General features: G+C 51.3%; 3 protein-coding genes across 3 annotated transcripts; 1 reads left to right on the top strand and 2 right to left on the bottom strand.

Annotated features, from left to right (window-relative positions):
- Positions 1 to 674: 674 nt before the first annotated feature.
- Positions 675 to 1,805, bottom strand: COCSUDRAFT_62337 (hypothetical protein; the record flags this gene model as incomplete). The annotated part of the gene is made up of 2 exons (XM_005649414.1): positions 675 to 1,402; positions 1,670 to 1,805. The coding sequence occupies 2 exons, from the start codon at positions 1,803 to 1,805 to the stop codon at positions 675 to 677; spliced, it is 864 nt and encodes a 287-aa protein (XP_005649471.1).
- A 1,982-nt stretch (positions 1,806 to 3,787) lies between these two features.
- COCSUDRAFT_41181 (NAD(P)-binding protein) lies at positions 3,788 to 8,801 on the top strand (the record flags this gene model as incomplete). Its single annotated transcript, XM_005649413.1, has 8 exons — positions 3,788 to 3,860; positions 4,671 to 4,806; positions 5,429 to 5,520; positions 5,935 to 6,034; positions 6,603 to 6,798; positions 7,323 to 7,391; positions 8,170 to 8,296; positions 8,755 to 8,801. 8 exons carry the CDS (start codon positions 3,788 to 3,790, stop codon positions 8,799 to 8,801), a joined length of 840 nt encoding a protein of 279 aa, XP_005649470.1.
- Positions 8,802 to 9,232: 431 nt separating this feature from the next.
- COCSUDRAFT_28447 (translation initiation factor) lies at positions 9,233 to 14,011 on the bottom strand (the record flags this gene model as incomplete). The annotated part of the gene is made up of 8 exons (XM_005649412.1): positions 9,233 to 9,551; positions 10,029 to 10,182; positions 10,844 to 10,954; positions 11,314 to 11,448; positions 11,870 to 11,995; positions 12,613 to 12,657; positions 12,998 to 13,165; positions 13,877 to 14,011. The coding sequence occupies 8 exons, from the start codon at positions 14,009 to 14,011 to the stop codon at positions 9,421 to 9,423; spliced, it is 1,005 nt and encodes a 334-aa protein (XP_005649469.1). The 3' UTR covers positions 9,233 to 9,420.
- Between the last annotated feature and the right edge of the window lie 1,358 nt (positions 14,012 to 15,369).

The following is a 15,369-nucleotide window of genomic DNA, read 5'->3' as shown; positions in this document are numbered from 1 at the left end:
CATCTCAAACCTCAGATTATTGATGTAGGCCAGTTAATGGGTTCATGGACCGACGGCAAGGAACCCATTGGCGAGAAACATAAGGCAGGCTATGGCACCCTGTTCTTAATCTTAGAAACACACGCATGCAGCAAGCATTGAGAGGCTGCAAGACAAGTTGTGTGACACCTATGGCGGCACAAGCCAACAGGCGGAACAAACCAGTGATCTGTACACAATGTGGCATTTTCAGACAAGCAGGTCCGAGGTCAAATGTTTAAATCATCCCAAAATTGTGATGTCTTAATCGTCGACCACTGGTGTCCCACTGGTGAAGAAAACGATCTCCAGCTGTCAGCTGGTAGAGCCATAGCCCTCAACAATCTGCAAGAATCATTGTAGCAAGATATTGTGGTTACAAGAAGCATTGAATGAGTCAACATTCAGGCATCTATTCAAAGGGGCGCAGGCCCCCACTAATGCTCTGACAGAAGATTGCTCTTGCATGCAAAACACCTTTAGACAGGGACAGATGCGTCAAGGATTTGCCCCAATTGCAATCTGCAAGCTTTGTCCATAGTACAGTATGACACGGATCGGAGCAAATAAATCCGAATCGGATCCTTAACACTGCCAGGATGCCATTTAGCTTGCGTACACATCCATCAGCGATTGCACAAGCATTGTGGGCTACTTCAGATGCTCTTGTAGGCATCGTCAAACAAAGACTCATTGGGTAGATGCCAGTCACCGATGCTGGCATTAGACTGGGCAATACCAAGCAGACTGAAGAGGCAGATGAAGAAGAGGACCACAATGACCACGCTTAAGACAAGGAGGCTGGTGAAGACCAAGGGCACAGAGCAGTCGGCAGCGACAACAAGAATGGCAGCCATCCACAGAAGGATGACAAACAGCAGCATGACCTTCGACACGGCTGATATCATGCCTGTGATGCGCGCAAATCTGATCATGCCTTCGCGCATCTTAGACCAATACAACTCGCGCACATTCTCGGCTGCAGCCCTGGGTGCATCCCTGCCTGCCTGCCTGTCAATCATCTTCTTGCTGTCCACAAGAAGCATTGTGTATTGCCCATACAAGAACATGCGGCACAGGATGGTGGCCAGCAGCACGGCGAAAAGCAGCAGGAGCATCAGGCCGCAGAGGAAGCCAAGAACGTTCCCATCCGCACGGTCAAGGAACTTCCACTGTGAATCACTTTCGCAACTTGCCTTGCTGAAGAAGGCGGAGGCAACGCCCCCAGCCACTAGAAAGGTGGCGACTATCTGCAGCAATTCCCACTCCTTGATGATGGAGCTGTCGTTGAGCTTCACGTCGTTATCGCTGTACTTCTTCAAGATCCAGTACACCCGTGCTGAGTCAGCACCAAAGTAGAACAGCTTCTGGGATATGCCGGTGCCTGCAACAGTGCATGGAGGTGCTGGCGATCACTAGAAGACCGGGAGGTGCTGTGATACACTGTCAACATGGTGCACCTGCTACAGGCAAAGTTAATAATTTCTTCCAACTTTAAAGGATCAGAAGTCAGACATATGTCCGGCTCTACGCCTGCGGCTCAACTATTGGGCAGATGCTCGATGTGAACAAACGTTCGGACACTTGCTACAAGACTAGGCTGTGCAGAGGTTGTATTGCTCTTATCTCCACTACTGGGTGTAACTCTCACCTATTTTAGAACGCGCCCGTTTGTAAGGCTTCTTTGACGTCCGTGGTTGCGGGTCTGTGGCACCATTGCTGGCTCCAGACGTGCAATCCTGCGTTAATGCGGGTGTATGGTAGTCCTTCTCGATCACAACCTCCATAAACCTGCACTTAAAAGGAAACTATCGTATTAGAAGCTCTTTTGGGGTTCATGCGTGTGGTGGTGACATGAGATTGGGGTTGGCCCATCTGAGTGTTGTACGAACAGAGACGTATCCTTGCGAGAATTTCCTGGTGATTTCGAGAGATTTTCTTTTCAAGTATCCAAATGTGCATGCTTGGGCTTCTGATGTTGAAAAGGCGCTGACGCATGACGAAGTATTTGCAGTCATTACTCGTCGCTCGTCGTACAAATTGAGGCAGGAGCCTTGCATAAGCGCAAAGACAGAGCAGATAATTCTTGTCTAATAGCAAGGTTTAATAAACCACTAGAAGACCAATCCCCGTTCCTGCAATGTCAGGATCACACCTTGTCTAAGATCCGTGCTCAAACAGCGCGATGTTGTACGTTGGAGGATATATGCAAGGTACGGCGCTTCGAAACGACAAAGCTCACCTTATCTAAGCAATTCTTGCAAAAGTTGTACAATGGTGCTCACCAATTTTGAGTCTCATGATGAACATCACTACTCTTGCAACCCTCGAGCTGGTGCCTTGCGAGGAAGTTAGAAATGTGGTGATGAGGAAGCCGGATCTAAATTTCCGACACGTTGCACATGATAATCTTGTGACCTTAACCTGGTGAACCCATCAGAGGAGATATCCATATATGCGTAGGCATGGTAGCTTACACCTGCAGACGCACATTCGTCCGGGCAGGAACAGTGCGTGAGGATTCAAGTAAAAAATAAACCCAATCCTCTTTGGCACAGGGATTGGTGAAGCAACGGTGCATGCGCTGCTTGCGCGCGGCACGTGAGTGCTGAGCTTGATGTGAATGGCGACAATGGAGAGGCGCTGGCAATTATGCATGTGCCTTATAACATCTTCAATAATTGTTGCAAGCCCAAGTGAGTATTGCGATTGTCCTGAAAAGGGTTCAATGTGCTTTCAAAGTATGCACGTCACCCTTGGGCAAAGAATTCTCCCCAGAACAAGGCTTCTCTCACAAGCTTTGGCATCTTTGCAGGGTAAGATGTACATATTCCCGGGGGAGCAAGCTGTGCATCAGGGATTGACAAGGGTTCTAATGATATCTCAAGCCTGCCATGAAGTAGAGGCCCTTTACCCCCGCCGGCTGCCGCCTTACTAAGTTAGTAGCTGAGACTTCAGATACTCCCTGACATTCTTAAGGATTTTGCGTAGGGAATTGTAGGCTTTCCCTGAGATTGTTCTAAGTGGTTTAAAGTGCCTCATAAATCCATGGATTTCGTGGCTTCAACAGCCATATGGCTTCAAAGTGGTGTACTCACGCTGTTTTGCCAATTCTCTACTCATCCCGGGCCTGACCTGAAACCTTCCCCCTAGCCCTGAACCAGTTTGGACAATCCCTTGGGGGCTGCCAAACCCTGATGTGCATATATGAGTGCATTGCTGATCTGTGTGAGGGGTCACTGCTGAGGTGCACTCAGTGCACTCAACTTGCTAGACGCTAGCAACTTTCAATCGAGAGTGATCCCCGCTCATTTCTGTGCAAATATTGGCGCATCTCACCTGTGGGATAATGGGGTACAAAATTTAGCGGAGCGTTCGACAGCTGCCAAGGAGCCCAAGCTTCAGAGAAAAGCTTGTTTCATTTAGAGCACAAGGGATCAGTATATTTGAGGGTGACTTTAGATGATAAGCAGCTGCATATTCTTGAGCAAAAGAGCCTGGAATAGCCCGAGTTGGTTTGTGGCCATAGTCGCAAATTGGGCGGTGACAAAGCAAGGGCCCTTGCACCCAAGGTGTTCGATAGGACAGCGTGTGCAGTTTGTGGAGCACTCAAGGTGGGGATGTTATCCCCATATAAGCTTTGTCGGGACGCACCTTGCCGAGGAGGACGCATCCTGCCTCTGCACCGTTGTGCACGGACCTCTCAGCAGGGCTCTCGGGAAAGGTTGCAAGTTTGTGAAGTAAGTGGTTGCATAGCAGGTGAATTGGCATGGCGCTTGAAGAGAAGCCCCCTAGAAACTACTTCGTCGACAAGATGTGCGCCGTCGCTGGAGGAGCTGCTGGTAAGGGATTTCTCAATGTCATGGCAGCTGCAGTGGCCGATGACTGGCAAATCCAAGACACATGCCCAGGCTGTTAGGCTGCCTTAGGCTTGTTGGCAAGCAAGGACCTGGGCCTCCAACAGGCCCTTGGGGCATTTCTTTACAGATCAAGCAGCACATTTGCCTAGCCAGCTGCACGCCCATAGCATGGGATTGCAGTGCCCATTTTCGTAATCCTTCTTGCTAGTGCAAGGCATTCTACTTTTGGAAATTTGCATGCTTCAAGTTGCCATTAGAGCAGCTGCGTGTCTCTCAGTTGCAAGTGCAGTGTCAGACTCAGATCCCCTGTCATAAAGTTGCCACTCCTGCCAAATGTTTCTACTGGGCACACAGTCCTGCCAGCATCTGCTCTTTCTGTGAGCATTTCAAGTACTTGTGGGCTGAAGGGGGCTAAATAGCCCTAAGACCTAAGACCATTCTACCCTTAGCATGCTTCAGTACAATGGTGCTACATAGCCTTTCAGTGCCTCCTTTAGCACTCAAGGGGCTCTCACAGAGAGACCAGAAATGGGCTGATTTCTAGGAGTTGGCTTCAGGACAGCCAGTGCAATTCTTCCTTTGCGCTGCAGCCCTTGACTGGCAGGGCTTGATTGCCTTGGAGATCCCCAAGGGGTTTTGCAGCCTCGGAGAGGTAGCATTCTGACATCAGGGCAAAGCCCAGAAAGTGATGCCACATGACCCTGGGACACACTGAACAACAATTTAGTCATGCTGCAACCTGTCATCGTGACTATTTCATGTGCATGCAAATCAGCGCCTGTTTTGGCGCAGGGGTTGGCGAAGCGACGGTGCACGCTCTAGTTGCGCGGGGGGCGCGAGTGCTCATCCTGGATGTGAATGACGAAGATGGAGAGGCGCTGGCAATCCTGCATGGGCCCAAGGCCATCTTCATACACTGGGATCCCAAGTAAGCATCGATGGCCATAATCAAATGTCATTAACAAACGCTGTGCCTGCCAGAGACAAGGTGTGTCTGCAGATGAAATGCAGTGAAAGGCTGCCAACAGCGTCATCCTTGCTCGACTCGCCAGATTCAAGCAAGATCCATTCAACCGTGGGCATGCTGCTCAGTATTCTTGCCGCCCCCCGCCAGCCGGGGCCTTTTGCACAGGCTTATATGTATCCTGACAGCAGCATGCGGAAGCAAATTGCGCAGATGAAGGCACGGCTAAGCGCTGTGAGCAAGCAACTGCAGGAGTGTGCGCATAGTCAGGCGGGACAGAGGCTTTTTAACCCACTACACGTGTAACCCCGGTACCAATCGGTGTCTTCCAATAATCCAATAATCCAATCCTTTGCACTGAAACCCGGCCTGTGCTCCATGCGCAGAAGGTTGTGCCCTTGTGCCTTGTGCTTAGGGGAGCCAGCATTTCCAAACTGATGCACATGCCCAGTTTCATTGTGCACAGGAGAGCTTCAGTAAGCTAGAGCAGCACTGTATGACTGCATTTCTCCACATACTGGTTGTGGGAGTACACACGAGCTTCAGATGGAACCGGAAATTCCAAGGAGATGTTGTGGTGGTGCAGGGATGAGCGTGGGCTGGAGGAGGCCCTGCAGCAGGCCATGAAGGAGTTTGACCTGCCGCTGCACGCCTACATCGACTGCGCTGCCATCATCGGTGACTCATCGTTCTGTCATCATTTCCCATCCTTTACATTCACAGTACATGTGCCAACCTCCCAGTGCCTCAGTACAGCTTGCAGCACCGCCAGTTGTGCCTATGCTGCGTCTTTGCAGCTTCACAGCAATGTTCATGTGCTGACCTGAGGCTCATACAAATGCACACGGTTCACATGCGGATAGAAATCCTTGAAATTGTTATTGCGCCGTTTTTCCTGCCAGAGGCAAGGTGTGCATGCAGACAAGCTGCATGTAAAGGCTGCCACATATCCCTGGATGGATTCGCCAGTTCCAAGCTAAGACCCAATCCACCTTGGGCTTGGTACTCAGTGTCTGTACCGCCCCCGCCAGTCGGGTCCTTGCATTAATACAAAGCAGAGTAATGGATGAAGAGATTTTGGGTCTGATGCAGGTGCGCTGGGGCCGATAGATCGGATGCATGTGGAGAGCTTTGCAGCGACGCTTGACACGAATGTGACTAGCACCTTCCTGGGAATTAAACAAGCCGCCAGGTTGGCACCTTATTTGTGCATCCCAACACAGCTCATATATTGCTTGGCACTGTTGCACTTTCTGATAGGAGATGTTGTAGCTTGCTTTATGCTCAGAACAGACTTACTGGCCTGAGGCTCTTGCGTGTTTGTTTCAGACGCTATTGCAGCAGCTACCCGTGCTGTCACAGCGTTGAAAAAGCATGGTAGAACCATTTTCACAACAACTCAGATTCTCTGCTGAGGCTTTGAATGTCCATGTGCTTCATGATACTATTAGTGACCCTGGACTCCTCCATGCAAAGGGTGATGAACGCCACTCTTTCTGAGGCAGGATTACAACTGAGAGTGACACTGAAATTGACCTTCTTTATTGACCCTGGGCCCCGGCTGGCAGGGGGCGGTATAAATACTGAGCAACGTGCCCACGGTTGATTGGGTCTTGCTGGCAAATCCAACAAGGGGTACGATTGTGGTAGCCTTTAACTGCAGCTCGTCTGCAGGACGTATCTTGCCTTTTTATCAGGAAGTGCGTGTAATATTAATGATAATTGACCCTGACCCCTGGACCCTGTACATGCATGCAAAGGGTGATGAAGATGGATGCTGTGATCGGGGGCGCGATAGTGGCGATGTCCAGCACAGCGAGTGTGCGCGGGGGCCTGGCTCCAGCGGCGTTCACTGCCAGTCAGCACGCAGTCATTGGGCTGACTCAGCAGGCCGCTGCTGAGCTGGCGCCAGCTGGCATCCGTGTCAACTGCGTCTCCCCGACCATCATCGACACGGTGTGAGATTCTCACATCGTAACCAGACAGGAGTGACAAGCTTTAAGTTTGCCGAAGAATGACAGAAGAGCACAATTATTTGCTGCAAGCATGTCTTGAAAACCAGTCTGCTAGCTTGTACTGATCCGACTGCCGCATGTGTCGCTAGTCAAGACAGCAACACACCTAGCTGTCATAGCAACCTATGCAGAGCAGACGCGCCATCAAGTCATGCTTCTTTAGCAGAGAGTGTGTCTGCCCAGTGCCAACCGTGAAGCGACCAGGTCATAGTTGCACCATTCGGTCAGAAAACTTTTTGGGGACCGTACGGCCGAATATACGGTCATACGATAGTATTTTAATATACGGAATACGGTCAGAAACGGCCTATTTTGGCCCAAAACACCGAATATACGATTGAATATTCACCGTATGCCGAATGGCCGAATCCGTATGGTGCAACTACGGACCAGGTATTTCACACTGTGCTGCGTAAGCTTGCCAGCAATACACGGTCTCACCACGTTTCCCTCTCATCTGTGCAGCCCATGTGGCGCAAGTACCTGAAGGGAGATGTAGCAACCAGTCTGGTACAGGACCTGCAATCCTATCAGGTGAGCAGTCAAATCTTGTCTCTGTGGACCCACATGCAGGGCAGCAGAAGCCTGAGGGCAGTGTTTTTTATAAGTATTCCCGCTCGCTCGCCTTCTTCGCCATTTGCCAGAGTGCATACTTCTCATACTGCCACTTTACAAGGTGCAGTGCCTCCCCGAAGGTGTTGGCGTTCGGGGAGGCACTGCAATTTGACAAGTTGCAGTATGAGAAGTGCCTCCCCGAACGCCAACACATGAACACATCGCAATGCGTTAACAGAGCCAATGTGGCTTCCAGCCTATCCTTGGGGTTTTAGGCTGAAGCCACAAAACTGGCGAAAACCAGGACTCTTGAGCAACATTCCAGCAAAAGTGATGTTTTTGGGGTGTTTTGAGATCGATAAGGGTGAAACCTTTTGCGCCTCTTAATTTATTCTCCCAAAGCCTAAATGGGGCCTCAAAGTGTCCACCAGAAAGTGGCTTGAACGCCAAAAAAATGCTTGTTTATTTGGTACGAGCCACATTGGCTTCAGAACGCCACTAAAAGAAACCCTGCAGCAAGGAACAGCCCTACCATCACTGCCGTGTCCCCTGCAAGCACTCTCACCTTGAAACCCATTTTGTGCCTGCTCAATGAAGCTCGAGTCTAGCTTCTACATCTAGCTCGAGTCTAGCCTTTCTTGGGGACTCTGCCAAGGTTGTCTGCAATGCTGACCACCTTTTATCTTATTTTTGTGTGTGTCGTCCCCCCAAATTTGCGATGAAATGACAGCAATGCCAGAGTGGCACCTGTGCGCAGGCGTTGCCTCATTTGGCCACAGTGGAGGACATGGCAAATTCCATTGTGTTCCTGGCCAGCGATGAGTCAGCAGCCATAACCGGCAGCAACGTGGTAGTGGACGGCGGGGCACTGAGCGGCATCGGAGGTGAGCTTACATATATTACTCCGCTGCATGAGTGAGTCAGGCTATCACAGAAACGCTGCTGCGATGCACCTGATCCTCATGGATTGGAAAGGCGTGTAATAATAAGAACAATGAGTGAGTCAAGAAAGACTGCAAAACATACAAGGCAAAGCGAGTGCCAAGCAGGGCCCTATGAGAAAGGCTCTCAGGCCGAAATGAGCTGAATGGGATGAAAGAGTGCGCCAATGTGATCCAATCTCGTCTGAAGAGCCTCAGCTTTTTACGCGGACATCCCGGGAGAAAGGGATGCAATGCGGTTACGTGGTAATTCAGGTGATCCGATCTGGTGCCCCCCTGTATCGGTGATCAGCCTGAAGAGCAGCGTGCGCTTTAGCTATTAAGCAAAGGGTGAACACTTCAGCAAGGTGACCCGTAATATCTGATTGCAGCTGTCCTATGATTTTTGGTTGTTGCTGCAGGGCTTGCAGACATACCGCAGGGGACAGGTGGCCACAAATGTGCATGAGCAGCAGCTTAAAGAAGATGACGATTCCCTGAAATTCAGGCATAAACAGCCTGCTTGCGAAGGCACTTATCGGTATGGCGTTGTGAGGGCCTACTGGAAGGTCAGAGGTACCTGTTGTAGTCAAAATGCATGCGATGTCACGATGCAATCATCAGAAGGAATGTTACCAGGTACATGCCTGGAGGCATCGGCTGCCTCCACATGCAAAGTCATTGTTGCTGCAGGGAGCATGCTTGTGCTGAACATGTTGCATGAGACCTGTACTTGTGCTGTATGTGACAACGTGACTTGCAGTGGATCAGATATACACACAGTGCCCAAGCAACAGTACTCAGATGCTGTGAAGGCCCATTGAGAAGGCATTTCATGCACATGCAAGTGCACGCAGTATTAAAGGAGGGCACACGCATGCTCTCATTTTTAAAGCACCATTTCTTGTTCTGTTTAGTTCCTTACATTAGTAGTGTGCACTGCACTTGGCTGTTTCCCCACTTCATTGACGTGATTGATTCCATTGCATACCATACCCACATTGGCCCTTGCTCGGAGACTGAGACAATGGCAGAGACATCAACGCGATCCACTGAGAAATCCTATGGCATCAATCGAGGGCAGCCTATCACATGACAGGGTCCTGCCTGTACTCCCTTAGGATGACAGGGACAGAGGTGGGAGGGATCAACCCAAACTCCGTGACAATCAGCGTCACAAAGTCTGCTGGCATGGCGTCATACACCAGGTTCAGCAGGCCTGCAGCCACACATGTTAAACGCCACTGTCAGCTGTCCAGTCATGCATGAAAATCTGCAGGTCATGGTAAGCACACTCATGAAATTGTGGGCTCCTAGGCTCTCTTTCTGTTGACCTTCCTTGACCATGAAGCAGCGACAGTGCAGCTGCAAGACTTCTCTAGTCAAATTGCAGTGTCTCCAGTTCAATTGCAATTGCACTTGCAGCAAATTATAGAAACTGCAATTTGACCATGCAGACGACAGGCAACTGCTCTGGGCTCACAGAGCTGAGAAACTGTGAGGTGGCAGAGCACAATGCCCAATATAATAATCAAACGCAGATTGGGGCAGAGCAGCATCATCGTGTCATGGGAAATGGGATGCAATGCTCAATGCAATTCCTAAGAGGTAGTTCACCAAGCGCCAGTCACAGCAACCCTGTGTGTGAGGGGAAATGTTGTCTGCCGACTAAGAATATTCCTAAGGGGTGACTCACCGAGGCGCGGGAGGGAACGCCAGTCGCGCAGGGCGGAGGCTTCTGGGCGGAAGGGCACGTCTACGAGGGCGTCTGGGTCGCCCAGCTCATTCGATGTGATGGAGTCCAGCTGCACCCGCTCGTGAAACTTGTACGTCTCGCAGCACACCATCACCTGCGCCAACATGCATTGAATTATTATTATTATTATAAGTATTACACGCTTTCTTTGCCAAGAGGCAAGGTGCGTCCTGCAGACAAGCTGCAGTTGAAGGCTGCCATAATCCTACCCCTTGTTGGACTTGCCAGATCCAAGCAAGACCCAATCAACCGTGGGCACGGTGCTCATTGACTTATATCAACCCCAAATCGACGTCCGTTGTATATAAATTATTGAGGGATACCAAATATACAATTTCAACAAGTCCCCTTCGTTCAAGGCTGATAAATAATTAAAAATGCGTTTGTAATCACTGTTGTCTGGTCAAATGCAGCACCTTCAGTCATGGCATTGCTGGACACCATCACTTGCATGACACCATGCATGCATTGGGCCTCAAAATCACTTGGTCTTTGAGTGAATCAGTAGTGCCTTCCAGCAGACAAGCTAGGTGCAGTCGAAAACATGTCATGGTGGACTCAAAGCAGCATGTCTGATTCACTGGATTAGTATTCCTTGATTGACATTTGCTGTGGCCTGCTGACCCTGTTCAAACCTTCCCCGAGAACATTGCAAAGTCTAAAGGGCAGTGCAGAGACGGGTGTTCGGTCACTCAAATGCCTTAAAAAGCGCAATTGAGCTGGCATCATTTCAATGACGAGTAATCGTCACTCACCGGCAGCTCCCGGGAAGCCGCCAGCATGGCAACAGCTGCGGAGCCGACGCGCGAAATGACGGTGCCGTTGCTCAGGACCGCCGACGCGCCCAGAAACACCTTGCTGACCTCCTGCATTACACAGTCCACTTTTGAGAGCCATCACAAAGTAACATCGCACAAAAGACTGAGCACTCTCAAGGGCACTCGCTTCCTGTATGCATGCAGTAGCAACAGGGCAGGGGAATGCAGTTGGCGCAGTATGTATGATGCATGCTAGCAGCTGAGCCACATGGTCAAAGAGCGTTTAGCACCCAGTGCTTGCAGTCACCGCGATGCTGCTGCATATCTCCCAAACGTCATAAAGTCCTCTCATTCGGTTTTGGCACAGTGCTCACGGCTGTGGAGCAGGGACAAGGGCAGAAGGACAGCAAGCATGCAGCGTGGAATCTAAAGCCCCAAGCATGGGCCCAAAGGGAGATAAGACGCACGGAGATGAGGCAGGAGAGGGAGTTGAGGAGGATGTAGGTGGTGGGGATGCCGCGCTTGATCAGGCGCTTGAGCGGAGCCTGCCCCTCCAGCTGCGGCCGCGCGTCCGCCAGCACCACCCGGAACTGCTTCCCCGCCTGAATCAAAGCGCAAATACTTTTCGTTGGATGTTCTTCAGAACGTCACGCGATTCAACAAATATGGTCCTTTGCGCTGCCGATTATATACACGTTTTCCCTCACAAGAGCCCCTTCTGAATCAACTCTTCTGTTAGCGACATGCTTATGAGACACATTCTGTAGAAGGATGCTGCAAGCACTTGATCCATGTCTTCATGGCAAAATGCCCCGTTTGTTTCTGCTGCGCCACGCCTACTGGGAAGCGACCCTCACCATGGAACTGTGGTAAGAAGAGGACCATACACGATGCAAAACATGGAGCAGCATCAGGCGTTTTGTTAAGATGAGCGCCAAGAATAACGGTGATGGCTCCTGACAAGGGATGGTGTAAACCTTTCAACTTTCACTGGCATAAAGAGTTGAAAGAATGATGGCTCACCTGGTGTGCCTTGACGAGGATGTCAAAGACGATGGATGAGCTGGCGTAGGTGAGGATGACGTCACCATCCTCTATCTTGGCAATGGCGTTGCTCGCCAGCATGTCCCCAGCAAATACTATCTTCTCCTGCGCAGAAACTACCGCTCTTTCAATTGGAAGTATGCAAGAACAGTCAACCCCAGATCACACAGCAGTGAATTAGAGCGGTCTGCACGTAGGCACTTATGTCGATAATTTGAAGTCTCTAATCTTCATCTATCTGTGAACTAGTGTGTTGTTTCGAGCTCCCCAGCCCCTCTTTTGCAGCTCGATTAGCCGGAATCTTGGAATTTCGGCAGGCCAAACAATGACTGGAAATGACCCCCAAACACTGTGGGGTCACTTTCACATTTCCACTCCTCTAGATTGGAGGGACACCCCCACATGAAAGCAGACACTGGAGAACAGGTGGCAGCGCACAATGATTTGGAGTTGCTTATGCCCATTTTGAGTAATAGTGCTTCAACTCTTGCTCCTGGCTGTCCTGTTGAAGAACCCCATGGGCCCAAACCTTTGGCCATTGATGCCGCGATACAGGAATAGCCGCATGAGGTTTCTTCATCATAACGACCCGACATAGAGCCTTGTCCTGTGGTCCCACTGCCCACTCTTGTGGCACAAGCACCCCAACTGTCTCACAAAGCTGATCCCTGCTCCTAGGGTAAAGTACTTCCAAAAACGCAAATAAATATTTAAGCTCGCACCTGCACGTAGGTGTCTAGCTTCTCGATGAGGTGAGCCTTGGCCTCCTCCTGTGGCGCATGCGGCTCCACCTTGCTCACCTGCGCTCACATGGCAACAGCATATCAGCAGAAGATGCGATATATTGCCGGGCCGATGCGCGCAGCAATCTGTGCATGGCGAATACGAGAGGAAGGAGTGCAGTATCTACAGGATGCTACTCCGCCTTTCCTGCCTTAGCCCTCCACTTTTGGGCAGGCATCATGGCCCGCAGTGATCTGGAGAAAGTGTTGTTTCAATCTCTTTCTCGGCTTCTTCCTGCCAAGAGAGACGGTGCATATGCAGACAAGCAGCAGTCAAACCCAATCGCCGTATACGGGGTACCAGAGCAAGAAGTACCCCTGATACGTAGAGGTAAAGAGAGAGAGGCTGGGGCTTTGCCTGGAGCTTGAGGTACTTGATGGCGTTGCCCATGGAGACGGAGAGCGGGCGGCACTCCACCAGGAACTGGATGGCCGTGTTTAGCACATGCGTCAGGTCGCGCGACAACACCTTGCCCTCCGGAGTCGCGTAATCCTGCACACAGCGGAACTTCTCAAGCCGCACGTCAAAGGAACCTACAAATTCAAAGACCACACAACTGACGCATAACGTGCTGCCGCGCACGATGCTATGTGGCAAAAGTGACTGATAGGGCTAATTTGGGCATTAATCAGAAATTCTGTGTACAGTGCACACAGCAAGGGGATAAGGAAAGACACAAGACTGACACAGGAACACCGTCAATGCACCCGCAGCAGTGTGCGCAGCATGCAGCCATGCCACAGACACCGTCTCAGGAACCCCAATCCCCCTCCCCCACACACGAACGCCATAGCACCCTGAAGTATGAGCCCTAGTCCGTAGTAGGGATTCCGATCCCGTACTTTCACAACATTGAAGTGGAAACGGACAAATTGCGCAGCTTGGTGGGCAGCGTGGCGAGCAGCACCTCGCAACAGACCCATGTTCAACGAACCCTGACCTGCTTACTGGGTTCTGATGGGGTCCTGATGCTTCTAAGCAGTGGGGCCCTGCACCCTCAACCTAAGACCCACTGTTTTATAATCATTATTATTACACGCCTTTCCAATCCATGAGGATCAGGTGCGTCGCAGCAGCGTTTCTATGACAGCCTTTCAACCTTCTCTATCTTGGGCTTTCCTCCACCAGGTCAGAGATAAACCAAGAGAGACCCACTAGTTACCACTTAGAATCCCCAACAAACCACGTAAAAACTCAGCGCACCTGCAGCACGGTGCGCAGGGTGGCGAGCAGGGCGACGCAGCGCGCGTTCCCTCCCGTGATGCTGCCGTCCGCGTAGCTTAACCCCAGCCGCAGCACCGCCGGATGCACCCGCGCCGCAAACTCACTCTCCGCCATGACTCCCTCCACCGTCACCACCTGTGCGGCAGTTCTCAAAAATGTCGGATACAGTTGCCTCGGTTTGCAACACCTTGACCTCAAGAGCCTCTGCCCCGTGCCCGCGGTTGACTGGGTCATGCGTGATTCTGTTGGGTCCAACAAGGGGTAGACTTTTCAGCAGCCTTCAACTATGGGTTGTCTGCAGATGGACATTATTTCTTAGCAGGAAAAGTAATGTATTACTCAAATTACTATTGCCTTGGATGGCCACATGATAGCTTTGTGCACAAAGATGAAAAGAAGCACATCAAAGCTTCTTACTGCATGCTTGCATTGAACAGTGGACGCCCAGCCCGCACCCACAGAGTCTGGAGTTCGGCAAACATCCTGCTTTACAACTCAGAGCGGAGATGCCATGACTTGATATGTAAGCATTTTGCCATAATGCGTCTGCTCCCACCAAAGGGCGTCACTTGCCTTGTGCTGGGGGAGGTGAGCAAAGAGCGCAGTCGACTTGGATGACAACGCCGTCTGCTCTTTGCCCTTCCCTTTTCCGCCGCCGGCCCCGGCGGCCGTAGTCGGCTTCGGCTTTGCGGCGGCTTTCGCCTGAGGCTCCGGCGCCGGCCCCGGGGACTTGGCCCCGGCCGGCTTGGCCGCTGCGGGCTTGGCCGGCTTTGCCGGTTCTGCGCCGCCCTTCTTGCCGGATTCGGCCTCCTGCACAGACAAGAAAAGACATTTGGTGAGTCAACCGGTTGACAGGTATGCTGTCACGGGCAATTGATTGTTCCTTGATCCTTGAGGACGAACCTCTTGGAAGCTGCACCACTTGCAGAGCAATGGTGCAGGGCCAGTAAATTCTCTAGCCCTACAAGCTGGAGTCGATTTTGACACGTTGTGAAAGCTGCAAGATTTTCTTGACTCCATGTTTCTCACACATACAACACAGAACAATCACTGCATTGTTATGCAATGGTGCATCAAACGTAAACAGTGCAAGATGCCAGAGTGGTTGCAGCTAAGGAGCTTCACCTTCTTAGCCGCCTTGGCCGCCTTCTGTGCTTCCTGCACGGCGCGGCGCTCGGCTCTTGTGGTCGGCTTGTCCTGTTTCGGCGGCGGCGGCGGCTGAGCTGGCGGCTGAGCTGGCGGGGCGCCTGATTGCGCCGCGGCCGCCGCCGCAGCCGGGGTGGCCACCGCGGGCGGAGGGGTAGATGACGTAACTCCCGGGGTGGATGATGTGGTGGACCGGCTGGGTGCTGGCGACGGGGTGGATCCCCTCAATTGACCCTTGCTCTCTAATTTCACACATGCCACACCCGTCAATCACCAGGTTTGTCACTTCTGAAGGTTTCAAAATGATATTATGAATTGAGTGGTTG

The sequence above is a fragment of the Coccomyxa subellipsoidea genome (genome assembly GCF_000258705.1).
Source record: "Coccomyxa subellipsoidea C-169, whole genome shotgun sequence".
NCBI classification, from domain to species: Eukaryota; Viridiplantae; Chlorophyta; class Trebouxiophyceae; family Coccomyxaceae; genus Coccomyxa; species Coccomyxa subellipsoidea.
Note: the sequence above shows the minus strand (reverse complement) of the source record. Positions and strands in the feature narration are given on the sequence as shown.